The sequence below is a fragment of the Hippocampus zosterae genome, chromosome 9 (assembly GCF_025434085.1).
Source record: "Hippocampus zosterae strain Florida chromosome 9, ASM2543408v3, whole genome shotgun sequence".
NCBI classification, from domain to species: domain Eukaryota; kingdom Metazoa; phylum Chordata; class Actinopteri; order Syngnathiformes; family Syngnathidae; genus Hippocampus; species Hippocampus zosterae.
The window spans coordinates 10,187,190-10,213,490 of record NC_067459.1 but is presented as its reverse complement, the minus strand read 5'-3'; the positions used below and the strand labels follow the sequence as shown (position 1 = coordinate 10,213,490).

Below are 26,301 nucleotides of genomic sequence, written 5' to 3'. Positions count from 1 at the left end.
GGCCATTTTAGAACCCCTCCATAAGTTTCAGCTCTCTCGTTTTTTTCTGAATGCCTTTGCCTTTGATTCAAAGACATCATTTTACGTTTATCGCAAGCGGTGCACTACGAGGGTTAAACAGGATTTGCGCACCGCTATTCAATAATTAGAATACAATACTTCTTTATTTTTATATTTATATATTTATATAGCGCTTTCACAAAAGCTACAGCTGTAACAAAGCGCTTTACAGAATATTTAACATAAAATAACAAAATACGGGAATATAACAAAACGTGGACAGTAAAACATGGACAGTCATGCAATCATAACCATATTCCAGCATATGCCTTGTTGTTTGATGAAGTTACAGATGAGGAGAGAATCAAAAGGTGCTACAAGCTAAGTTTGAAACGAAACAAGAAGCTGTGAGAGAGATTGGTTCACTTTTCCCATCCCATGTAAATCCGCTTCAATTCCAAGTGCCGACACTCAGTTCCAACTACGCATCCGTGCTGCACGCCGATGCTCCTCCCCCCTCATCAGCACCACCAGCCAGCCAGCCGTCCATCCAGCTGCACCAACGCAGACTGTCCAACAGCGCCAACATCTCCGCTCAACAAACCGGGGCTGTGAAAAATATAGGCGAAGAAAACACTAGTACCACCGGGCTGTCGAGCGGCGACAAGTCAAATTGCGCCAAAATTCCTCCCGTTCAAAATAAGTGCTGGTACACATGTGCTGCCGAGGAAGGCCCAACCATTAAGCACAGATTCTTCTTCTTTGATGAACGTCATGGCCAAAACGCTGAAAACAGTCCACAACGGCTCCATACGAAGGACAACAAAAGTCAAAAACAACAAAAAAAGCAGAGTTCTTGAAGAGGTCTCGCAGACCAACTACGGCGCCATTTTGAATGACATTAATTGACAACATTGAAAGAGTTTCAAATACAAAAAAAAAAAAAATAATGTATCCAATGAAACAACATCAAAAATCAGACATCTATTGTATTTAGTTTTTTTCAACTGGAGACATCTGATAGAACTGCTCCATCATTCTGTTTGATCATGACTGTGCTCCCCTTAAGGGTGAATGCGGTAACTTCATCCGTCTGATCGAGCCGTGGAACCGTACTCACCTGTACGTGTGTGGAACAGGAGCGTACAACCCCATCTGCACATACGTGGACCGAGGACGTACGTCACAGGTAACCAACGATGCCTTGTGAAACTTAACCTTAAGCCTTCTCTCCCTTTTTAACAGTCGTGTCTGTCACTCAAGCTCAGGTGGTGAGGTGGCTCCTCTTTTGCCCACTTGCTGTCGACTTGCGAGGCTGGAGTTCTATTATTGCCACATTCCCACCAAGCAATTACAGCAGATACAGTTGTTGGCTTTGTGAGGTGAAAGGCGCCAACACTAGAGTCTGTTTTTATTTTAATGGGAAATATCACAGGAAATGGATTACCTTTTTTTTCCAGTGTTTGTTTCGAATAATTTTGTCTGAAGCGCCGAGCTGCCCATCAATTGTTAAATTTTTTAAAAAAACAAGAAAGTCTTCTGTTTTTTTGTTGTTTTTTTTTTACCTTTTTCTGACAATGTCACTGTGCCACAGACTTGCATTTTTTTCATGAAATAAATATGCAAGTATAGTTGAGTGGCCAAGAGATGAAGTGCTGCCTCCCTCCGTGAAAATACAATAAACAATTTTACTGTCTTTAGGGGGGCTCACATGAGCTTTGTAATTCTTATTTGCTATTTGAAACTCAGTTCCCGGTTCTATCTTTAGTCGCCATGTCTAAGTCTTTATTGGTCCCACAGTCGAGGGGTTATCATTTATCAGGTTAATTTGCATGAAACAGGACTTCCCCTTCAAAACAGGCTGACTTCCATAAGGCAAATAAAAAATAAGGTGAACTGCGTGCTTAAATCAACCACGTAGCTTCACAAGTTCATTTAGCTTAATGCTAGCAAACAATACAACACGCCATAGACAGGCTAACAGACGGCCATTGAAATGAAGTAAAAACAGTATCAATATAATTTTGTATGTTTAATAGCGTACATTATCATAGAGTTAAGAAGAAAATGATTGTGTGCTATTTTTACTTGCTACTCAGATTAAAAAGTCCCGATCGCGCTTTGTAATATCGGTTTGAAGAAACATGCAGCAAATTCCTTGCCTGGAATATCCCCCCCATCCACCTGTTTATACAGAGAAGGCTCTGTCGGTCTGTCTCTCTGTCTGGCTAAGAGCCCCTGAAAAGCCATCACTACCGATGGAGCCTCTCATCCATCATCGCTCTCGTAGCTCCTCCTACTCCTCGGGCACGATGACCGATGGCAAGCGGCACGCAGCTGCCGGCACTGCGCCTTCCACTCCTCTGCGTTTTTAGTCTCACCCTTTGGGGGGTTCACATGTCATTGTAAAGGTCAGTCGGCCTGCTTCCATTCAGTTTTTTACCCCTTAAAGGAGACAGATTATGTGGTAGGGATGGGATTATGTTGAGGGGTTCACATCTTAAAACAGTTCCCTGGTGTCTTAGTAAACAGCCTCTGGCAAATTACAACACATTTAAGATCCATTTCTCACACGGCAAGGCTCAAACTATTTCTTTTCTTTGGGCAACAATTTTGCTCATAAATGACTTATTTTGAGGAAGTGGTCTTCATGTTGTCCTTGGAGGCCCCAAGTTGACCATGGGCACCATGGTGGTGATCCCTGATATGGTAGTTCAGTGCCCCCATTGACGGCCAGCCACATGGACAAGAAAAGCTAACTAACACTGGTAACACTGTTCTGAATCCTTTTGCCAACACTGCACCGCTGCAGACTTTTTGGCCTCGATTTGATTGTGCTTCCATGCGTGTGAACTCAGGGCATCTCTTGAAAGGGGCTCATGATCACATCTTAGCTGGTGTCATGTCACTGGTGAAGAAACTCGGTGGTGGTGGGAAGGGTGTGCTATTAACCCTTTCATGCACCAATAATGATGGTGCGATAACATTATAAGATGTCCACTGTAGTAACCGCTGTCCCTGAAAGGGTTGAAATGAATTAGCCCCGTTGCGATGACACAATTCGCAAAATATTGAACAGCTCAATTATAGACTTGTTTACAGTTCTTCTGCATGTATTTTACATGACATGCACAATATCAAGCACCACTTTCACCTCTCAACACCTTTTCTTTTTTTCCCCCCAAATCCTTCTCCATTTCCACTTTTTGTTTGTCTTTTCTCCACTCTTCTGTTTGTGTCATTATCAACTGGACAAATCGGTCTTTGTTGGAGCCGGTCACGTGTCAGTAACGAGTCGGCCAAATGTGCCGTGTCTGTGTTTTAGGGCTCCTACTACCTCCAGGCCCCCAAATCTGGAGGGAGAACCAATCGGGCAGCAGACCAGAGTGACACGTCAGAACTTTTGGAGGCCAAGGTGGGCTTTGAGAGGGGGCTCTGCGCACTGTAAAGAATCGAATTAGAAGTCTGGTGCCCACCTGGAGAGCTCACTTTCGGTGTAGGGATGACATGGTTTGAAGTAAAATAAATGGCCTCTCTGTGACATGCCATATTTTTGTTGAGGGGGTGCAAACACAAAAATCAATTGACAGAGCTTGGCTTATATATAAAATATTCAGTCGTGTTTCTTAACCATAAATTTTATTTTGTCTACATTTGAAAAAAAAAATGTAATATGAATGTCATATCATATTACAACAAAATTAATTGTATTATGTGACGATAATTTAGATGTTCAAGAAAGAGATTACAAGGCTATCGCAAAATTTTCCTCATATTTTCCTCATATCACAAGAAATCTAAATATGTCTAAAGATAAAATATTACTTTTTTTGTTATAATTTTAAAAAATCTATTTTGGAATTCCGCTACAACCTGTTTTCATAATTTCACTGTTTTAATTTTCAGTTTGGCTGTAGTCCATAAATAACAACAACAGCATTCTATTACTGGCATGTGGCAAAAAAAAAAGAATATAAATGCAAAATCTGATGAGAAAATGCAGCTGAGTGACATCTTGAGGTTGGGCCGACATTTTGGTCGAAAGGCCACAGATCACAAACGTGAATTTTCAGCGGCAAAAGTACTGGATTTCCAGCCTGTCGGCGAGCCGGCTTTGAAGACCCGACCGACAGAGCTGTCGGTGCACCCGGATCAAGTGTTGACACAGATGTTAAAGATGTCCTTTTTTTTTTCACTGCGTGGATAATGAGTTCTCTTTTGAACCACTACCATCACAGGCGCAGCGGAGGGCGTTTTTTTGGAAGGCTCTCAGCATTTTTTCCCTCCGCCGCCTTCATCTCACCGATAAAACCGTCTTTGTGTGTGTTTTTGGTTGCCCTCAGCAGATCCAGTTGTGCCTGCAGGGTCGCAGCCAAGCATTCTTAACTCCACATTGTTTAGTTAGATATTCATGCTGTTTTCAAAACCCACGGCCTTTAACAGCAACTTCAAGGAGTAATCCTTTTGCCCCTGTCCACAATGTATTCTCTAAACAAAACAAATCTGTTAGCAAGTCACAGGAGAAGTGAGATAATGAATTACCTTTCCTTATTCCCCCGACAGGAATATATTTTCCGCCTTGAGCCGGGCAAAGTGGATTCAGGGAAGGGAAAGTGTCCATTTGACCCCAAATTGAACAGCGTCTCTGCTTTGATCAGTAAGTAAATGTTGATTTTTGCTTCACGAAAGCCTGCTGCATGCATTTTTAACCATTTTTAGAATGTGGGAGAATTGTGATGGAAATAAAAATGCTTCCTGTTCTTACTCTGCATGATGTACTCAAGATGACGTACACAGGACAATAATGCCACTGACAGTCTTGCATCTCCTTATGACGGTAGTACTACCAAAACTGACCTGTGGTAGGCAGTACAGTGCCACAGGGCATCCAGATGATGAGGATTCAAAGAAGAGAGCAGAGATGGTTAGTGTGGCGCTTTAACCCCATCAGAAATCTGTTCAGCTCCAGTTAAGCCCCTCCAGTATTTTTTGAATATATTTAGAAATTATTTTCTCTGCCCCCACTCAATAATCAGTCAAGCCCTACTTTAGCCTTGGTAGAGAAAAAAAAAATCCTGAAACCGAAATAGCTATAGAGACTCATAGTTGACCAGAAACATAAGGATTTATCGTAATTGTTGAAGAGGTTCAACATTTACAATTAGGTTTTCTGAGCCGATCAAAGAGTAAAAAAAAAAAAAAAAAAACGATAATCTTTCATTGACATGCAACAATCTGACCTTTGACGGATTTGATTGGAAGGGTAGTAAAATGCAAATTTGCTCCGATTATCGCTGTGTGTGCATCCCGCTGAAGAAACATACAGATCACTTTTGAGCTGCTACCCCCAATGTGTACGGTACATGGTGACTGTCTAGTGTAAAGTTGCTCACCTGACACTTAAATGATACACTTGCACAATACAATGAGAGCCAATATCACAACCATCCATCCATTTTCCAATCAGCTTTATCCTCACAATGGTTGCGGGGGGCGCACTGGAGCGTATCCCAGCCTTCTTCGGGCAGTAGGCAGGGGACACCCTGAACCGGTTGCCGGCCAATCACAGGGCACCCAGAGACGTACAACCATGTGCGCTCACACTTAGGGACAATTTAGAGTGTTCAATCAACCTGCCATGCAAGTTTTTGGAATGTAGGAGGAAACCGGAGTACCCAGAGAAAACCCACACAGGCCTGGGGAGAACATGCAAATTCCACACGGGAAGGCCGGGGCCAGGATCGAACCCACGACCTCTGCACTGTGAGGTCAACGCGCTAATCACTGGCCCACCGGGCGCCCCTTTTCAAAATAATGAGCCTTTAAAAAGGTAATAAAACTTCGTTTGATCTGGTCTCGGACCAGTCAGGAACAGGAGTGAATCCTACAAATGCTGACAATGATAAGATCGAGTCGTGAAACCATGAATTACAACATAAAATGCTGGTCACAAAGAACCAGGATTTTAAAAAATAATAATAATATCCTAACCAAAAGTGTTTGCACACGGCAAGGGAAACACAACAATGCAAACTCACTTGCATGGACAAGCTAATTACGAGAAAACCAAAATATGCCAAGGATAATGCTACAAAATAAGAATAATGCAAAAACAGAACAAAATAAAGGAGATACTTAACAAGACTATGAGCGATTTTGAAAATGTCTCGAAAACAAGCACTTGGTACATGAGTCGTGTGCAAGGTGAATTATTCAACTGCGGGTGATGGCTTGACAGTCTCTTATAACAGGTGACAGATAATGACATGACGAGGAACAGGTGCGAAATGAGAAGGAAAGCCCTCCACTGCCCCCTACTGGACACAAAACAAAACAGATCCATGACACCGTTTTAATTTACTTTTAAACGCTCAGATTAGGACAGATGGTGGAAGATGCTACTTGTAGATAATGGGACACTGCAAAGCTGCAATTGTGCCACTCTTTTGTCCATCTGCGCCCCTCTTTGTGGGTGGTCTGGTCACCGGCCAACAGGTGGTCAGACATGACCTTTTGCCCTCTGTGTGTGAGTGTGCACGTGCGTGTGTGTGTGTGTGTGTGTGTTCTCAATTGCAAGTGATGCAGGAAGCACTCGAGAGTAAAACCAGTGAAATTCATATAAATACATGGTTCGTTTTAAAGTGGAATGATTCCAGTGGGACTACAATTTAATTCAGTCTGGTGCAGCCTGGTTCAAGAGTGTCTGATGCAGTGATTTTTTTTTTTGGTAGAAAGTATACAATCATTTTACTTTGTACAATTTGAATGAACTTGTCAGTAATGCAAATGTGGCATTTCATTTGTACCTTTGGTCAGGTTTATGAACAGTGAACAGCAGGTAAAGATCGCTGCTCTCTCTCTCTCTCTTTTTCGATGTATTCTCCGGCAGTACTAAATATACATAGATTTAATATATACCAGGGGTGCCCATTAGGTAGATCCTGATCTACCGGTAGATCTAAGACAGGTCCCAAGTAGATCCGAGGAGTGTCGAGAAGAAAAAAAACAAACAACGATTTGTGTGTCTTTGTACATTTTAGTAATATATTTTTTGTGTTAATATACACTGCACACTTATCATCTTATCAGTCTTATTTTCACTAAAAAAACTAAATAAATAGAATCAAGCAGGTAAATCTTACATTTATAGTTAACAGGCTGCAAAAGTGTGTCGCATGCCTCCGTTTCAGGCTGTTTCTCATCATGGTGTGCACGTAAGTGTGTGTGTGTGTGTGCGTGTGTGTGTGCGTGTGTGTGTGCGTGTGCGCATGCGCGCGCCGGTAAGAGTAGATCCCGGGAGGCTAGTTGATCGAAAAGTAGATCTTCGATCCAAAAAGTTTGGGCACCCCTGATATAGACCTTCCGTTGTACAGTTATGGTTAAAGATATCGGTGACCCAACTGACTAGTTGATAGAAGCTGTCATTCATCCCATTTTTTTGGCTTTGACTTGTGAGCACAAACCTGAAATATGAGTGCTGTATGGGGTTCGGTGTCAGAATTAGTCAATATTCATCCAAAAAAAGAGGCTATGAGCGATGTGCTGTCTTCTCCGTTTCAGTTTACTCTAAAATTTACAGATACAGACAACAAAGAGAATTTTCATCTAACAACCACATACTTAGCCTTTCGTCTGCTCGTTTAAGGCTAATGCTAACTTAGGCAATGATAGGCATTTGGTCATGGAATTAATGAAACTCATTTTTAAAAGCACCGCTGTAAATTTATCACGGGTCAATTTGGCCCATAGAATGACAGAATGGTTAAAGCTGCCAGTCATGTTTTAACGTCTTCCCCTTGTTAAATCCGACTGATTGCAATTGATTCTGCATATCCTGCTGCTCCTCCAAATACCACTGATTGCCCTCACGGGTGTGATAGGCGTGCTTTTGGCGGAGGTGTAACTGGGTCAACAGGTTTGACCCAAACGTGGCGCTACAGGCAGATCATAATAGAATTTGGCTCTGTGCTGAGTTTTTTGAGTGGAAATCACCACCATGACACACTGGGGACATTTTGCAACGTTGTTGCGAGATGATCCAAATGAAATCTGGCGGGTGTGACGTCACTTTTGAGTGATTAGCCTTTCTGCAGCGCGCGGCTCAAATGTCGAGTTATTTTGGTTTTGTGTACATTTATGACTTCACCTTGGCAACGCCCTCAATTCTCTGTGTTGTTTTTTGTCTTGACAGATGGAGAGCTGTACGCGGGAGTGTACATCGATTTCATGGGAACCGACTCGGCTATCTTCCGTACACTGGGGAAGCAGACAGCCATGAGGACCGATCAGTACAACTCCAGATGGTTGAATGGTAATGTCCCCACGACATGTTTGTTCTGCAGCCAGCAATAATTCAACTAAGTGTTTCCCTCCGGGCGGCATGGTGATCCAGTGGTTAGCATGTCTGTCTCAGGGGCCAAATATCCGAGATTTGAATCTTGGCTTCGGCACAAATGGACAAATAAGCACTCACAATCATACCTGTGGACAATTTTTGTTGATTGGCCGACCGTTGGTAGGTGAGTCAACTCACTTTATGACAAGCAACAATTTGGAAGATAACATTTATAAATGATCTTGAAAAAAGAGGCTTTAGTCTGTTTCTTGGCGTTCTCAGCTGAAGGTTACTATCAAATTAAACACAAAACAGAGAGTGACCCATTGGCACCCAGGCGAACAATTAGCATCTATGTAGCAGTGTTGTGAAGCAACAGAAATCTGAACACAAATAGGGATTTTGAAAGACCACACAGCAATAGGCATTGGCAAATATTGTTTATTCTCTGCAAAGACCGATTAATATTACTGACGTACTGAGATGCCGAGAGAAGAGCTGCGCGACCATATAGTCTTGTACTGATTCCATGTGATCAAGTCGCACACAGCAAAGTGAAAAGGAGGAAGTGTGACAAAAACTGTTTAATTCAAATTAATTATTTTCTGTATATTTTATACTGTTATGTAATGTAATGCTAGTGCTATTTTTCTCATTCAATAGCACATTGCAAACATCCCAAATCACCACTGGAATTTTTGGGGGGGATGTGAGAGCCACGCAAGATTCTGCATTGTCGTTGGAAGAAATGTGATCTATAAAAAAAAGAAGCACTTTTTCACTCATTTTCTGACAGCCTCCTGACATAAGTGGTTGGTGGCGTTTTGTCGGAATTAGGTGGATGCACACTTATCCACTCAATGGCTCTAATCGTTAACACGTGGTGTAAAAGCGCTCTTTGCTAATTGTTGAGCGCACGTCTGCACAAAGCCGACGAGGTCAGCCCTGATGGGAACTTGACAGCACGTCAATAGTGACTCATAGAGTTGATGAGCCATGATTGGGAAAGCATCATCAGTTGATGTTGCCAAATCAATGCCAGCCTCGCCCTTCGACGTTGCTCCTCTTGGAAAATCGAATCCTAATCCTGTTGCCGTTGACAATACACTTTTGTGGCTCATCCATGGAATCGGGACACCTGAGTCCCACTTATAAATCGTGCGATGCATGTTCCCCACAGGTGTGAGCATTTTAAAGGGGAACTCAAGCGAAGTTGTCAAAACTTTCTGTTCTATTTGAAACATGCATATCGTCTTTTTCTGATGTTGTAGTGAAGTATTTTTTTGTTAAAAATATTTTCATTTATTTTTTAAAACTATTTATTATGTGAATCAGAGCGGCACGGTGAGCGAGTGGTAAGCACGTCTGCCTTACAGTGCAGAGGTGCAGGGTTCGATTCCGGCTCCGGCCTTCCTGTGTGAAGTTTGTATGTTCTCCCCGTGCCTGCGTGGGTTTTCTCCCAGTACTCCGGTTTCCTCCCACATTCCAGAAACATGCATGACAAGTTAATGGAACACTCAAAATTGTCCCGAGGTGTGATTGTGAGCCCGCATTCATGTTTGCCTATGTGTGCCCTGTGATTGGCTGGCAACCAATTCTAGGTGTCCCCCGTCTACTGGCCGAAGACAGCTGAGATTGACTCCGGCACACGCGTGAGGATAAGCGGATTAGAAAAATGGATGGATGGATTACTGTATGGGAATCCAGCACACTTACCTTCGATATGGACGGTGTGACACAGTTGCAGTTCCTACTGATACCTTTTTAGCAAGCCAGGCTTACTTAGCTGTGTGTTCCTGTTCCAGTGAACGCTTACTCAAATGTAAGGCAACCAGCTGAGTGAAGTCAAACCAGAAAAAAAAATAAGAATTGGAAGGCAGACATGCCAGCCACGAGTGACCATCATACTGCAGAAAACAAAATATTCATTGCCGGAGAGATTTCTGCCCACTGAAAGCCATGTATTGTCCAATATTGTGTCCAAAAATATAAATATGTTTGGTTTTTGTTTTTTTTTTAAGGATGAGGGGTGGCAGAAAAAGAAAGTCCCACAAAATTTAGAATGGTTTTTCAGACAGCAATGATATGTAATTTACTATAGTTGTGCAAGGTGCTAGTAAAAGCTTGGCAATAGATCTCAAAAGTGCTTGAAAAATGAGTGTGGGATCTGTATACCCTCCTTGTATTTGGGTAGGTGGGTGGGGCACCTTCTCTTGGATCTGTGTACTCCATGAAGCTATTTTGACCACTGCTGGGTGGGACAAAATGAATTGATGTCCTAAGGTTCAGTGAAAGGGAAAAACAGGGATGATTCCTCAGCCCTCAGTAATCATACAAATGGTTATTGAGGCCAAATCGTGTGTTTGGACAGCGACCCAAACCTCAATCCTCCCTCCTCTGGACCGATAAATTGTTATTCAGGGCCCAGCTCTTGGGTTTGGTCAGTTTCTTGTCAGCTGTCTCCTGGTTACAATCATATTATTATTGCATGTCAAAGCAAGTCCACCAATTCTAATGACCTCCAATTCAAAATGCTTGTGGTCTCCGGTGTCGTATCAAATAGAGCGATTTTACTAAACGTGCCTTTGTCGGCAATTTCGTTTTTCTTTGCATTATTGCTAGAGCCTTTTACCCTGGAGGAATGATGAACCATCTCTCCTGCTGCCACGTCCATCGTTTCTGCTCGTCAAATGCATTGCCGTCTTTGTCTTGGTCATATGCCAGCTCCACCTGGTCGAGAATAAGAACGTTTTCGTGTCTCCCTCTTTTTCATTTCTCTAGATCCGACATTCATCCATGCACACCTCATCCCTGACAGCGCCGAGAAGAACGATGACAAGCTCTACTTCTTCTTCCGTGAGAAGGCCACCGAGATGGGTCAGAGTCCCATGAGCCAGTCCAGAATCGGGCGGATCTGCTTGGTGAGTTGCCGCATTAAGTGAGGCACACGCTTAACGATTTTTGACATCGTGATCAATTTTGGAAATGTGAGAGAGATTGAGGAGGGGAAAAAATCAGTGGAGTTCCAAGCAGATTGGGAAGGAAAAAACACTCTTAACACCCCTCCACCGCTGGATCCTCACTCAAATTATCTTTTCGAGACATCCGATTGTCAGATATTTGTTGACTTGGATCACGACAGAGCAGAAATGCCAAAATCCGTCTCGATTATCGATTTGTATTTCCCCCAGTTTGAATGGATTTTTGAGGCCTGGCTTTCTCTGCCTCTTTAGATGGAAATTCCAAAACGATCAATCCTCATCTTCAATGATGACAAGCGTCCAATTAATGGTCCGGACAGGAAAGCAAACCATTGCTGTTTGAGTTGAGGCTGGATAGCATTTTGATGCTTTGGATCCTTTTGAAAGAGAATAGAAATGAACTTCAGTTCACATCTTGCCTCCAGAGGTGATAACCAAGTGATGTGATGGTTGTATTTGTCCAAAAAAATGCTTTATTTGGGATGTTGTTGGCCACACGTTCAAAAGGCTCTTCATAGACATCGACTCGTTATACGATGCAGTGAAATACAGCTTGAATAAGTGAGTCAGTGTGAGAACCCTTTTCACTTCCCTTATATAGGAAAGATGACGGTCTCCCAGTGTCACAGAGACACAGCCTGTACTACATGCAAATCATTCTGACAGGGAGAAAGGCGTGAACAAAGTTCATTATTTCCAGCCCGTGAATCATTTTGATTCCCTTCTTCAGTAGGAAAAACTGTCCGATCTCGCTCGCACGAGCACACGGGCCCAGTTGAAACACGAAGCTGTTTTTGTTCCAGCGGGCCAACAGCAACAGCGGAGCCAGCGCGGTTAGCTTGAACGGCTTTGCCTCACACAGCTGCAAGTCAGTCGTGGATACATGAAACATACGTAATGATGGATAACCCATATGTTGTTGCGTCCCTGCAGAATGACGACGGCGGCCACTGTTGTCTGGTGAACAAGTGGAGCACCTTTCTGAAGGCCCGGCTCATCTGCTCGGTGGCTGGAGCCGATGGTGTCGAGACGCATTTTGATGAGCTCAGTGAGTCCACGCACAAACTCACACACACACACACGCTAAACTTCACGTAAGGCCATTTTGTCAGTGTCACTTTAATCACAGAGCAAATTCAGCGATGACCTTATGCAGTCCCCTTCATCATAAAAACCCGTTGGTAATCGTGGATTTGTCATGATCTACTGGCAGACTTCAGCAATAGTTGCTCTTGTAAACGCTACTTTTATGCTTTACTCATGCGGCTAGTTTTGGTAAAACATTTTGTCATCCACCTTTCCCTCCGAACTACACTGATACGTAGATTCAGTATGCGGGCGGACTCGGACAATTTCATTGGTCCACATTTCATCCGTCAACTGCGACAAGACTATTGGTAAACTGGCGGGATGAATCCATCTATCCATCCAACAATCCATTTTTCGATCCGCTTATCCTCACAAGGGTTGCGGCGGGTGCTGGAGCCTATCCCAGCCGTCTTCGGGCAGTAGGTGGGGGACACCCTGAACCGGTTGCCAGCCAATCGCAGGGCACACACAGACAAACAACCATCCGCGCTCACACTCACACCTCGGGACAATTTAAAGAGTTCAATCAGCCTGCCATGCATGTTTTTGGAGTGTGGGAGGAAACCAGAGTACCCGGAGAAAACCCACGCAGGCCCAGGGAGAACACGCAAACTCCACAAAGGGAAGCCAGAGTTGATCAAACCCACGACCTCTGCACTGTGACGTCAACGCACTAACCACTGGACCACTGGGCCGTTCGGCGGGATGAATAAAAAAGCTCCTCCATAAAAATTCATGAATAATGTGTGTCATATTTAAAGTCAAAGGTTAAAAACATGGGGCAAAAGGAACATCTTATAGTCCAGAAAGTACCATAGTGACAAAGTTAATCATGCTAACCAATCAACCAGACGTGATTTCATGGTATGTAGCTTTCGTAAGAATCACAACAGATGAGGAGGGGAGGGAAAGATGAGAGAGGAAAGTTGTTACTGATGTTATTTGGCATTTTGCAAGTTGAAAGACCCCATTGAATGCCAGCAAAATGGGGCAAGATGGAAGTACACTTCCTCCCCTTACTGTGGCCCAGAATAAAATGATCAAACTTGTGGTTGGGAAACACTGCTCTAACCAAAATCTGCATCTCCTAAGAGCTAAGCATCTGGCGCATAATGGACATATCCATATACCCGGGTAGGAAAGCTGGCCGTCCAAAGTTAGAACTCCATGACATGATTTGTAACCACAACAGGTCTTGACAGATTCACTATCTTGCCCTCCACAGATTGAGCCAATCTCCTTTGAGCAATGCTAAACCTAAAAGGAAAAATAAGACGGTACCGGAATGCGAGTACTTCTACAGTATAGCGAGAGATCAAAATAATGAGCAGCTAGCTTCTAACCAGTGCTGTCTGTTACTCACATGAGTGACAGGATTAGGGGCGGGGGGGATTTGTGGTATCCTTGAAGCTGTCCCCGCTAGTGTTGCAAGAAAGGAATCCTTCAAGTGTACTTAGAATACAAGTCTAAATTTACCACAAAATATGTCATGACATGCCTCGGCTGTAAGGCGTAAGATCATATGGTATATTGTCGTCCCATTGCGGCGTGGCCAAAATTGAACAGGGTATTGACCATTTCGGGCAAATTCCAGGGTTAGTTTTGACAAACTCCATCAAAACACTTCAACCTAACCAAAAAACAGGTAAATGGGTCACGCTGATTGTTTAACTTTTTTTTTTTTTTGCCATGGCATTTACGCCAGCATGGCCTCAAAGTTGGATCATGTGGATGACTTGCCCTAAAACAGGAATGCAAAGCCTTTTTCATTTTGCTCGTCATCATGCTCCCTTTTTCCCCTTCTTTATCCATCCCTCCTTTTTCGTCCTATCCCAGCCATCAGGGATAGTTTTTTCCACTATTGGGACGCTGTGTGCAAATGCGCGTGACAAACCAAAAAGTTACACTGACGCAAGTTGTTCCAGTTCACGGCTGATTTATTCCTCCTGCGCTCCTTCTGCCTGTAAAACAGGCCATCAGATGAAGAATGGATTTCTCCTTTGCAACGCAGCCCTTACCTGTCATTTTCATAGCTCATGCAAAGGGTTGTCGTCCTCGTGATCAAACGCGAGTATAGACTGGGCGGGATGAGAACTGAAGGCTCCGTTGTATTTGCTATTCATCCTCAATTCGATTAGCACGATTCACCTCTTTTCTCTTGTGTTTGCGTAACTGGACAAATAAATCTGTGCAAGGATCAAAACACGATAATGTGTCAGATTGATGTCTGATTTGTTGAGAAAGATCACAAGTTAGGGAGGAGAGGACGGCATGTCATGTTTATTTTTTCTTGATGTGTTTCCCTAAGGGCAATTACCATCCTTCACTGTTCAAGGCCAGTTAAAACAAGTGAAACAGCACTTGTTTTACCCCCGGTTGTTGCACAACATGAACCTGACCGACAGTATATGTTCAACTATAATTCCACTCCACCTGTCAAACTTTATGTATTTAATTTTTTTCACCTCCTTTTTTGTTTTGGCTTGCATTTTTCCTCTCATTAAATCCATCAGTGGCCATCTAGGGCTTGCAAGTGCCTGCAGCCTGCAGTCATGATGGATGCATATGGCTCCTATTAGAGGCGTGTCTCAACATACAATCTATGTTTTACTTTTATTCCCTGGCGGGACGCAGGAACTGTAGTTTTAGTGTCCGATGAGTTTAGATTCAGGATCCCGTTGAGGTTCTGGTAACCTCTGATTCTTAAATGTCTCCATGTGTCATTACACTGGGACCTGAGAGCCCCCCAAAATGGCACAGATCAAATTGGGATCAGTTTTAGGCTTACAAATGCATCCCCACTTGTCAGTGCGTTCAGAATACAACAAAATATATTATCGACATTTTCCTCTTGTACATCCCCCTATTACGATTTGTTATTTGATTTATATGCCATCTAATAATTGATTCCAGACCCTTAAAATTTGCCTGATAATAATAATTCTATGGAAGTTTGAAAATTCATCCTCCCAAAACGGGTTTAATTCACCAACAAGAAATTTGGCAGGCATGCCATACCATTGTGATTAGATTAACTCATTCAGTACCAGACAATTCTGGACAAAGTCTGAAAAGACGTTTAAAAACGTCTTTGGGGGTGAATGAGTTAATTGGGAAAAAAAAGCATCAAAAAGCCATGCCAGGAAACATCCAAAAATTCTGCCATTTTGGTTTGAAGCACCCATTTTAACATCAATTTTCTAGGCTCCTTCAAACACAAACTCGCCCAAAGGTACCTTTAATGGAGCAACGTTTAATTTTGTCTGCATTTCAATCATAAGAATGAAAAGTCTTAAAAAGGCAGGGGTTATTTTTTTTCTAAATCCTTTCCCCATGCCAACTTTTACTAAGATGGTTGGCTTGTGTATTCTTAGTACTGTATCCCTTCTACAAATCCAACTCCAACTCCAATGAAGTTGGGATGTGAAAAACATGAATTAAATATTGGTTGAACGTAGTGTTGCTGAGTGTTGGTGGCTGCTGTCAGCGAACCTCCATGAGTACCCGATACCGTAAAACATGGCCGGTTTCAGCCCAATTTGTAACTGTTGAGCCATAAATATGCATGGGTCCACTGTAATGTACTGTAGATCACATACTCAGCATTCTCATCCTCACCTTTGCAAGTTGGAACATTCTTTCATGTTATCATATTTTGCACAAATGCTGCGACAAACAATTCAAAAGTACTTTATTTGCCCTTTCAGGGGATGTTTACATCCAGCCGACCCAAGACACCAAGAATCCTGTCATCTACGGAGTCTTTTCAGTTTCAGGGTGAGTGTCTTGACTATGTTTGCAAAAGATGAAACAGAAAAGTGGCTGAATCCCGGCAGGTCAGGCCTGATAGCAAGTTGCCCTAATTTGAGGAGGAAAACACAACCCAGCCAGACATGTAACATTTAGATACAGGCAGGACATAATGCCGTGGTGTGTCCTCTACTTTGGCATCAGACATGTTTAAACGAGGATGATGAAAGCACTGCTAATCACGGAGGCGCAACGGACACAAACACAGCATAGAGATCCCTGTGCTTATGGCCAGTGTTTGGCAGCGTGTGGGCGTTTTTCTATGTCAATGTGTCAGACGGCTCTTGGTTGTGAGAGTATGTTTGTGTTTCCTGGGAAGTAGCTTCTACCCGTCGCGGGCAGTCCCCTCTGTCATTATCTCGGCACTCACTGGCTTGTTCTCCTGTACAGATCTGTGTTTAAAGGCTCGGCTGTGTGCGTCTACTCCATGGCAGACATCCGCATGGTGTTCAATGGTCCTTTCGCCCACAAGGAAGGACCCAACTATCAGTGGGTGGCCTACACGGGGAAGATTCCTTACCCCAGACCTGGCACTGTGAGTGGTAAACGGAAGAATATTAATAGCACAGTACAGGAACATACAAATATGATTATAAACACATGAGGACTTGGAAATTACAGCTTTAAAAATATATGTACAGCGGTGCTTTGAGATACATGTTTTTCGAGATACGTTTTTTTGGCCGATTGTTTTACTTTGAATTGCAAGCAATAATTTGAGATACAAGTGCTGTTTCCTGGCAATGAACAAGTCGCAGTTTTGGCAGATTGGTAAGCAGTTTTTTCCAAAAAGAGGCTTGAAGCTGTTTGTTGCCACCTCCAGTCTAGGTTTACTGTCAAACTAAACAAAACATGAGAATGACTCGTTGCATATTAAAAACAACCACATAAATTTGCTTTAATAAAGTATAGTTATCTTAATGCTAACAAACAATGTAAATGCAATAGACGAGCTAACACATAGCATTGGTGTTGCTGTGTTACAACCGTTGAACTATGGATAGTTCGACACAACGGTGAAGCAACACATGCAGACTGACACTACTGTCTTACAATACTCACGGCGTATATAATTTATTGTCTGTGAAAAACAACTAACGCACCTGCCACTCATCGTATCAGTTCTGAAACTCTTCTTTGTGTGTGTATATGTATGTATTTACTGCCCCCAGATGGCTAAGGCATACACACCAGAAGGAGCAGGACAATATCCATTGACCTCAAGCAAAAACAAAAATGAAAACACAAAACCTTTCTTAATTCTTTACATTCTTGTAATGATGCCAATACTATATACTTTTAGAACATACAATATTGTAGAGTGTTACATTTTTCACTTAAAAAAAACACATTACAACATTTTGGAATGAAGGCTGCAACGGGTTAATGGCATTTTCATTCTTTTCAAAGTGGAAAGTTAATTAGATATCCAAGTGTTTTCAGTTACAAGAGTGGTCACGGAACGAATTAATCTCCTATCTCAAGGCAACACTGTACTGTACATGCTGCTTCTTATTATTACATATCATGTGAAGTGCTTACCTGTCTGACAATGTCAATGAAAATTCTAAAACTGGTTATTCGTCAGAATGTTTTGATACCACTCTTCAGTAATTCTCCTCTATTTTATAAAGTCCAATTTGTCCTTCATAGCGGAATAGTGGTTTGGACTTCGAGGTCACATTTCTGAGGTTTGTCCTTCAAATGTCAGCTGCAGCCTTCCTGTGTGGTCTTGTAAAGACATCTGTGGTCGGTTCATCGAAGAGCGATTTTTTTTTTTTTTTTGGAACAACAATTCAAGAAAACAATGAAATGAGGAAGTATTTAGCAAAATACAGACCAATAGGGGAAAAAATGACCTGGCAAGATTTCTTAAAAATATCTTGACAGCCAGAGAATAAGCACGGTGCTGTTTGTTTATTTTGTTTTGTTATTGCCTCGATTGGCGATATTTAATCCTTAATCTGTGAGTGTGAATGTTTGTCTCTATGCGCCACATGACTGCCTAGCGACCAGTCCAGGGTGCACCCCACTTCCTGCGCAAAGTCAGCTGGGATCAGCTCTTGTTCACCCACAACCCTAATGGGAACAGGCGGTTTTCAAAATGGATGGATGACTTGTCCAAATTGTTATGTTAAGGCCGCAGTTGTAACAATAGTTTTTATTGGCTCTTGGGCTCCCCCTAGAGTGAGAAAATGTTATCTACATGGTACTCAAGCACTCTCCACAGAGAATAATCATGCCTTAATGATAAACATTTGTTCCATTTCCAGCAATTAAGGGGAAACACCCAATGTAAATCTCAAATAGAGTGAAAGCCTAAACAATGAAATGTGTTTTAAATATGCGACATTCGACATATGTCCATCAAAACGAGCAAAATAAATTGTGACAGTGGACAATGGATTTTTTATGTCAGTCGAAGGAAGATCCAGGCCAGGCTGACTAAAGGCTATGCAATATTTAATATTTGTACTATAAACATATTGTGTACCTATGTGTTGTAACTGCCAGATTGTTTTTTTCCGTGTGTGCGTCAGCCTTATTTGAAAAAATTTGAAAAAAAATGATTTTCCTCCAAGCGGTACACAGAAATATGTTTAGGAAATGTTTCAAAATATTTTAAGAATAAATTAGATTAATGGAAAATATATAATTATTTTCAATACATTTTCAGAAATCTACAAAATCAAAATAATGAATTCCCATTGTCATCCTTTTGATTGGGCACTCAAAATTGTCCCTAGGTGTGAGTGTGAGCATGGATGGTTGTTTGTCTATGTGTGACCTGCGATTGGCTGGTAACTGGTACAGGGTGTCCCCCGCCTACTGCACAAAGACAGCTGGGATAGGCTCCAGCATCCCCGCGACCCTCGTGTGGATAAGCGGATTAAAAAAAATGGATGGAGGGATGGATAACTCAACTCCCATTTACAAACCCAACTCACAACTTTAAGCAGTCATTTTAGCACCAGTGTTCGCACCATCGACATATGAAGCCTCCAGTTTGGCCCGCCCATATCATACCCTAAAAGATGATGTTGCAGTGTCGCCACGGCAACATCAGCAATATTTTCCTACTTATTACTAGCTAGCATAACATCAAAATGAGTTTAAATGCTTTATGTTTTACAGCCAAACTATTACATGTGGTCGCTTGAAATCATCACACGTGTCATTTGTGAAAACAGTGTCCCGGAGGGACGTTCACCCCCAACATGCAATCCACCAAGGATTACCCGGACGAGGTGATCAACTTTATGAGAAACCACCCCACCATGCACAACGCCGTATACCCGGTACACAAGCGGCCCCTGGTGGTCCGGACCAACGTGGACTACGAGTTCACCACCATCGCCGTCGATCAAGTGACGGCCGCCGACGGAAGCTATGAAGTCCTCTTCCTGGGCACAGGTTGGTGGAAACACAGACATTATTGTTTTGTTTTTTTTTATTATTAGTAGTAGTAGTTTTTAGGACCCAACCGCCAGAATCACTGTTTAGTATTGATGTACTCATGAATGAATGGGCTTTTTTTGCAGGTTCAGAATGACAAAAAAATTGCCAATTTTCACAAGCAAATGTGGGTTCAAGTTAAGGTTTCAAATCAGAGTTGCAAGTGGTGGATTAAGGTTTCAAGTAAATGTTAAGGTTTCAAAATAAGGTTACAATGGAGGGTTAAGGCTGTAAATGAGGGTTTGAAAACGAAGGGTTTCAATTTCAAGACAGGCTTTGAAATTAGGTTTTCAAGGGTGGGTAGAAGTTTCAAATTAAGGTTTCAAGTCAGGATTCGGTTTGACCAATCCATAGACAATTAGGTGATCAGGTCTATCAAAAGGAGAAGTCTTTAGGATCCATGCATGAAATTTAATTGCAAGTGTGTTGTTTTGGTTTCAAGTAGCTATTCTCGGCGAATTTCAAGGTTTGCCACAAAGGCAATAAAGATTCTACGCAGTTTTTATTAGAAGCAGTTGTGGACACAAAATGACATTTTTGCTATGGTGGTTGTAATCCAAAGAATTTCAAGGACTGATTATTTTCCTCTTCTTGTGTTGGTCAGATCGCGGAACGGTGCAGAAAGTGATTGTGTTGCCACGAGACGACCTTCAGACCGAGGAGCTAGTTTTGGAGGAAGTGCAGGTCTTTAAGGTTTGTCGCCTCAGCCTCGTTGCCGTTTCCTATAGTCTTTTGATTTCTTCTTTTGAGGTGTGAAAACTTCATTTATGACTTTTTTTGTTTGGCAGGTTCCCACCCCAATCACCACCATGAAGATCTCATCCAAGCGCGTAAGTCGACAGAACGTCTCACAAGGCGAAAGTGACGCGGCACCTATCACTCAACAGACACTTCTTCCTTCAACAGCAACAACTGTACGTGGCGTCCGTACTGGGTGTGACCCACCTGGCGCTCCACCGCTGCGACGTGTATGGCGAGGTGTGCGCTGACTGCTGTCTGGCTCGAGACCCGTACTGCGCCTGGGATGGAAAATCTTGCTCCAGATACTCGGCGTCGCAGAAGAGGTGTGTGTTCGTTTGAGATGGGAAGCCTGCAAACGTTCAGTGGTACCTAAATTCATGAGTTTGCGTTGCTTTGGATGAGCCAGTTTATCTTCATGCTACCAGCACTGCTAAACACCATCACTCAGAAAGAGCAGCACAATATTTGTAAAAAAAATTAAATAAAAATAAAACATTTTTTGAAAACCTGATCAACTCTAACTTCTATTTAATTACGAAATAAGTTTGTTAGTTTTTCAAAAGTACAACATCATGTGAAAAGTACTTGTTGCAAAAGCTCGAAAGGGGGTGGGGGGGGATCACTTGGCGTCATGTTATTCTTTTGTACGAGGACGTCAACCAACTAGAACTACAAAGTTCGGAATCAAACCATTATCAGAATTGGAAGATTGCAGTTCAAGCCATTTTATTTTCCATTTTTGGTCACGTAACATATACCAAATTATTATATCACCTTCCTGTACAGTATATCTGTATATCTGTATTATTACTTGGGGGCACCAAGTGGCCTGGATGCGCATACCTGAAGGCGCAGCACAATGTTCATTCAAGTGAAGCAAAAAAAAGTTATTTATGTTGTATTCATTCATGTCATAATTGTATGCTTTTATAAAGCGCAATATTCTGAAAGACTTTATTTATTTTTTTGTGGGTGGGGGGGTGGCTAGTACAGATTAATGTTAGATCAATATACCACTGTATTTAACTTGAGCTGATGTCAAATTCCAAATGGACTTTCTACTTTTGATCCTCTTAGACGCAGCCGTCGTCAGGATGTCAAGTACGGTAACCCCATCCGCCAATGCAGAGGCTACAACTCCAATGGTGAGCATCGAAAGAACTTTGCACGTGGACTTGTCGAAAACAGTACACCAGTGCTCTCCAACCTATTGAGCCACACAGGCCAACCACCCACAAAAACTATATAGACTGAAATTATAATGGTATTATCACTCAATCTCTTATATTTACTCAGTCGGAAATTTGGGCCTTTATAGCTGAACATAAAACAATTAAATCAATTATTAAGAAAAAAATATTACTTGTATTTATTATGATGTATTATGGATCTACAACTCCTTACATTGTTTTGTTTTGTTTTTCCAGCCAATAAGAATACTCTGGAGACAGTTCAGTATGGCGTGGAGGGCAGCACTACGTTTTTGGAGTGCCAGGCCAGGTCCCCACATGTTTCTCTCAAGTGGCATCTTCAGAAAGAGAATAGTGACAGAAGAAAAGAGGTGATTACTATTTTTTTTTTTTTGTAATTATTATTATTACTGCGATTATTTGTTTGATTACTTTGGCGGCATCTTGTCGCATCTCAGTGCGTTTCAGAAAGAGCACAAAACTGGTAATAGGTATGTTTTTCGGCAAATAGCTGGTGATAGGTTATACAGGGGTAAAAGAAAAAAACTATTAGCATCTGCGTTGCGGTGCTGTGAACACAAACGGCTCACCAACAGCAGGTAGGCAGACAATATAACAGTACTCCCAGGCATACACTCTTTATCCTCTGTATCGAATGAGTAATAGTGCCATGATCTTGAGCTCAGAGAGGAGGTGAGATGCTGTCACGAATCCCACGAGAGATTTTATATAAATTGTATTGAAACCGTTTATCATCCCTTCCACTACCAGATTCGCTCCGAGGGCCGCATCCTGAAGACGGACCAGGGACTCCTGATCCGCTCCCTGCAGCCATCAGACACCGGCATCTACCAGTGCACATCCACAGAGAAGAACTTCAAGCACACACTGGTCAAGCTGCAGTTGGTGGTGCTCTCCAGCCGAACCGTCAACAACGTGCTGGTAGAGACGGGCGCACCTTCCCTCGCCTTGGCACCACTGCAGTCCAGCGCCTGGACGCCAAGCGCCGGCCAGTACAAGGACCTGCTGACTATCCTGAGCCAGCCTGAGATGGGCCTGATCAACCAGTACTGCCAGGACTACTGGCACCTGGGGGACAGCGGCGGTGGCCTGGGGGATGCCAAAGCCAAGAGTCTGAAGGAGCTGAAGGAGCAGAAGAAGCCGCGCAACCGCCGGCATCGCGATGACGAGACGAGCCCGGTGGAGACATGAGGAGTCGGAAACGACCAGCAGCGAGTCTACCACACCTCCAGAAATGCTACACTATCCCTCCAGTTTTGAGGTGTGACTCATAATGGACGCAATACAGCAGAAAAGACAAAAAAACTCTCGGGTGAAACACACAATATTTATTGTAGGTTGTAAAAAGTAATTCTTTCTACCTATTTAGAAAAAAAACATTTTTTTGTTTTGTTTTTGTGAATAGGTTGCTGTTGTTATTATTCTAATGTTCTGGTTCGTGATACTGACTGTGTATTATGTCGAGGATGTCTTTTTTAAATGTTTGGTGTTTTGGGAGCATCCACGCATGGACAAGAACTAAAAAAATGGAACTTGGACTACAACGCTCCTCTCGAAAGCCGTTGAGAGATGGCACAAAAAGAGCATTTTTCAGGACCACGCAAATGCCCACAGACTTGTCTTCATGTTCCAATGCCTGGCCACGTTTTTCCGGAATCATCCAACTAGTGCACACGTTACCAATTTTTTCAACGTGAGAGACCCCATACAGCAAAGGAAAAACACCTGGTGTGTCCTTACTGCAAGTATACAGAATACAGTGCTGGAAAAAATGAGAGGCCACTGCAAAATAATTTGTGTACGGCAACAAATCTTCACTGAGATCCGCAGAATTAGTTTGGCGTTTTCTTCTGTCGGAAAAGAAAATACATGCGCACGCAAAGTAGCAGCATTACAACGTCATGCAGTAGAATAGCAGACCGACGTCTACATGATAAACAAGACGGAGAGTATATTTGATATTATTGTAAGTCACTGTAACATAAAACAAATATATAACGTATACACAGTTTGAACATTAACGCTGTTATAATATATGATGAAAAAACATAAAGGATAAAAAATTTGATTAAATTGTATCAAGATCAATGTTTAAAAAAAAAGCAGTTCTTAACTATTAAAAACTCTGTAGAGTGAATTCTGTGAAAACAGTCTACCTGTATAACGAAATTGCTGAAAAATGTTGAATGACGGAAAAGTATGCAGTACTCAAATTTGGAAATTTTGCATTGAGCTGCTTTTCACCATTTCAGTTTTCCTGATTTTTTTTTTGACGTGCGGTGCCGAGCGTCAGGCAACTCCTCGCTCCATACGTTACAAATTTGAGCGGCTTCTTTCGTATCAGTTGTAATCCGACGCAGTTGCGAGTTATAGTGTTAATCATTACTAGGCCCAAACCAATTCGCTTGCGAGCTAACTGACTCAATTCCCGTTGCAGCATGGGCAGACCCAAAACAACGCGGTGGGATACATTTCAGCGACTGGAGGCTTTAAGTGGATTTTTTTTTTTTGCGGCTCAAACATGTAGTTTTGCATAGGCATAAGAATGCCGCTATAAATAAGTTGTATTTGACTGACAGCTGGGCGAGGCATGAGGAGGCATAGAAGAGTGAGATCCACGTACCAAAGGTGATACTAGTACCGCACTCTCAGAATCACTGGTCTTCAGTATATGGTTACGACGCAAGCACGGCAAAGCAGCATTGGCCCCAAAGTCCCATCCTTGACTTTTAAAGTCTCTTTCTCATTTCATTCTGCAGTGCAGTTATTTTCATTTTTCCCAGAACTGTATATCGCGACTGGTGTAATCAATCTAACCATCGCAATTGCAATCTAACCACATGTTAAAGGATTTGCGATGGGAAATACTGAACAGATTCAAAATTTGTGATTCTCAACCATAATCATCTTTCGAGAAAAGTCATTCTTAACACACCGCACACCACGGGATAATCACTCATGATAATCTTTTACAGGTATCCGCTTAGATAGGAAATAGAGGTGGTTGGAAAAAGCTTACATTTGAGGCTATTATCGATATGTGTGCTTGCTCCTTTTGTTATCTTTCCATTTAACTCATTCACTCCCAAAGACGTTTTTAAATGTCTTTTCAGACTTGGTCCAGAATTGGCTGGTACTGAATGAGTTAAATGGTGAATCTTCAGCGTGTGATCATTGTTCTGAGGCAGAAATGGTCTCGTAGGAACACAAACATAGGAATCTTATCTCCAAAATGCAGATTCCAGCAGGCAGCTATTCTTGACTACATCTGTGCAAAATAAAAACAAAGCACCTTCAATTGCCGAACACAGACTAAAGTATGGGAAGATGTCTCTTACAGGGGGCGTTGGTGAAAAGCCTTCTGTATCGCTTGATCCCTTGTGGGTGTTCTTGAGGCTCCTCGTAAGCTTCCATCCTCTTTTCATATTTGGAGCAATTATACGCATCCAATTTTGTGAGAAGACTCCTTAAAAAACTAGTTTGTTTTGGCCGGTTGACTCAGGTGGTTAGAACGTGGTGCTAACAACGCCACGGTCGCAGGTTTGAACCCCGTACGGGTTATCTTCCCTTTTTTTCGGGCGGCACGGCTCAGTGTTGGAGTGGCCGTTTCCCAACCCAGAGGTTGGTGATTCGATCTCTGGTCATTGCTTCCATGTCGAAGTGTCCTTGAGCAAGATACTGAACCCCCACTTGCTCCTGATGCTGTGTCATCAGAAGGTGAATGAGAAAACAGTGTGAAGCGCTTAGGGTACCCGAGGTAGATCATAGTGACAGCCAATTTACCACAATAAAAGTGGAAAGCGTCCGGTGCTGCAAGTTCCACCTTTTCATGCTTCCCGTACTGCATTTGTCCCAACTCCTTTGCTCATGTGGGACCTCTGATACATGCAACTTAGTCATAAAATTGGAGTGGACGCTGCAGTTTTACAACTACAATACAAACACAAATGCACACAAACTCTCATAAACAAGCACATGCACACACACACAAATTCACAGGCTCAGAGGGCCACTCACAAACACCCTTATTCAAGCACAAACACTAACATGAAGGTGTACACAATCTCACACACACACACACACACCGTTATTTAAAAACACATGTACGAGTGCAAGCACAAACAGACGCTCTTATATATATATATATATGTATACACATGTACGGCCTTTCACACACTTAACATGCATTCACTCGCACACGGGGCAACAGTCACAGAAGCACTTTAACACAAACACACGCTGGCACTCGTGCACACACGTGCACAATCTTACACACTTTGGACCCCACGCACATACTCACACACACATTTCAGTCATTAAAACGGTGACAGTGCAATTTGGGATTGCCCCCCAGTTTATTTGTAAGAGTTCATCTAAGTTCTACGCCGCATTCATCCAAATTGTGTCGATACTTATGTCAGAGTTACATTTCATGCATCTTTGATTCGTTTATATACGATCAACGCAAGGGGCTGGGGGGGTTTTGGTGAGGGAGGCATGTTCATAGAAAAGGTACAACCACAACAATTTTAATAGGGTGTCTTTCCGTGGTGCATGGCATGTACAGTTATGTAAACAGTGTTTGTCTAAAAAGAGGCTTTGTTCCCATGGATGTCGTTGAATGTCTTTCTCATTGTGGGACTATAAAAACTATATCAAAGGGAAAAAAAAGAATAAA

At 42.5% G+C, this 26,301-nt stretch overlaps 1 protein-coding gene across 2 annotated transcripts in view; it reads left to right on the top strand.

The window, feature by feature from the left end:
* sema3fa (sema domain, immunoglobulin domain (Ig), short basic domain, secreted, (semaphorin) 3Fa) overlaps positions 1 to 26,301 on the top strand; it is a 69,848-nt gene extending 43,547 nt beyond the window's left edge. For both annotated transcript variants that reach the window (XM_052075828.1, XM_052075829.1), the window contains 15 exons: positions 1,070 to 1,189; positions 3,326 to 3,415; positions 4,564 to 4,657; positions 8,192 to 8,311; positions 11,117 to 11,256; positions 12,250 to 12,364; positions 16,113 to 16,182; positions 16,606 to 16,750; positions 19,407 to 19,629; positions 20,276 to 20,364; positions 20,460 to 20,501; positions 20,578 to 20,735; positions 21,490 to 21,557; positions 21,840 to 21,973; positions 22,374 to 26,301. In XM_052075828.1, coding sequence (XP_051931788.1) covers positions 1,070 to 1,189; positions 3,326 to 3,415; positions 4,564 to 4,657; positions 8,192 to 8,311; positions 11,117 to 11,256; positions 12,250 to 12,364; positions 16,113 to 16,182; positions 16,606 to 16,750; positions 19,407 to 19,629; positions 20,276 to 20,364; positions 20,460 to 20,501; positions 20,578 to 20,735; positions 21,490 to 21,557; positions 21,840 to 21,973; positions 22,374 to 22,814 — 2,049 coding nt within the window. In that variant the 3' untranslated portion in view covers positions 22,815 to 26,301. The remainder of the gene's footprint in view (positions 1 to 1,069; positions 1,190 to 3,325; positions 3,416 to 4,563; positions 4,658 to 8,191; positions 8,312 to 11,116; positions 11,257 to 12,249; positions 12,365 to 16,112; positions 16,183 to 16,605; positions 16,751 to 19,406; positions 19,630 to 20,275; positions 20,365 to 20,459; positions 20,502 to 20,577; positions 20,736 to 21,489; positions 21,558 to 21,839; positions 21,974 to 22,373) is intronic.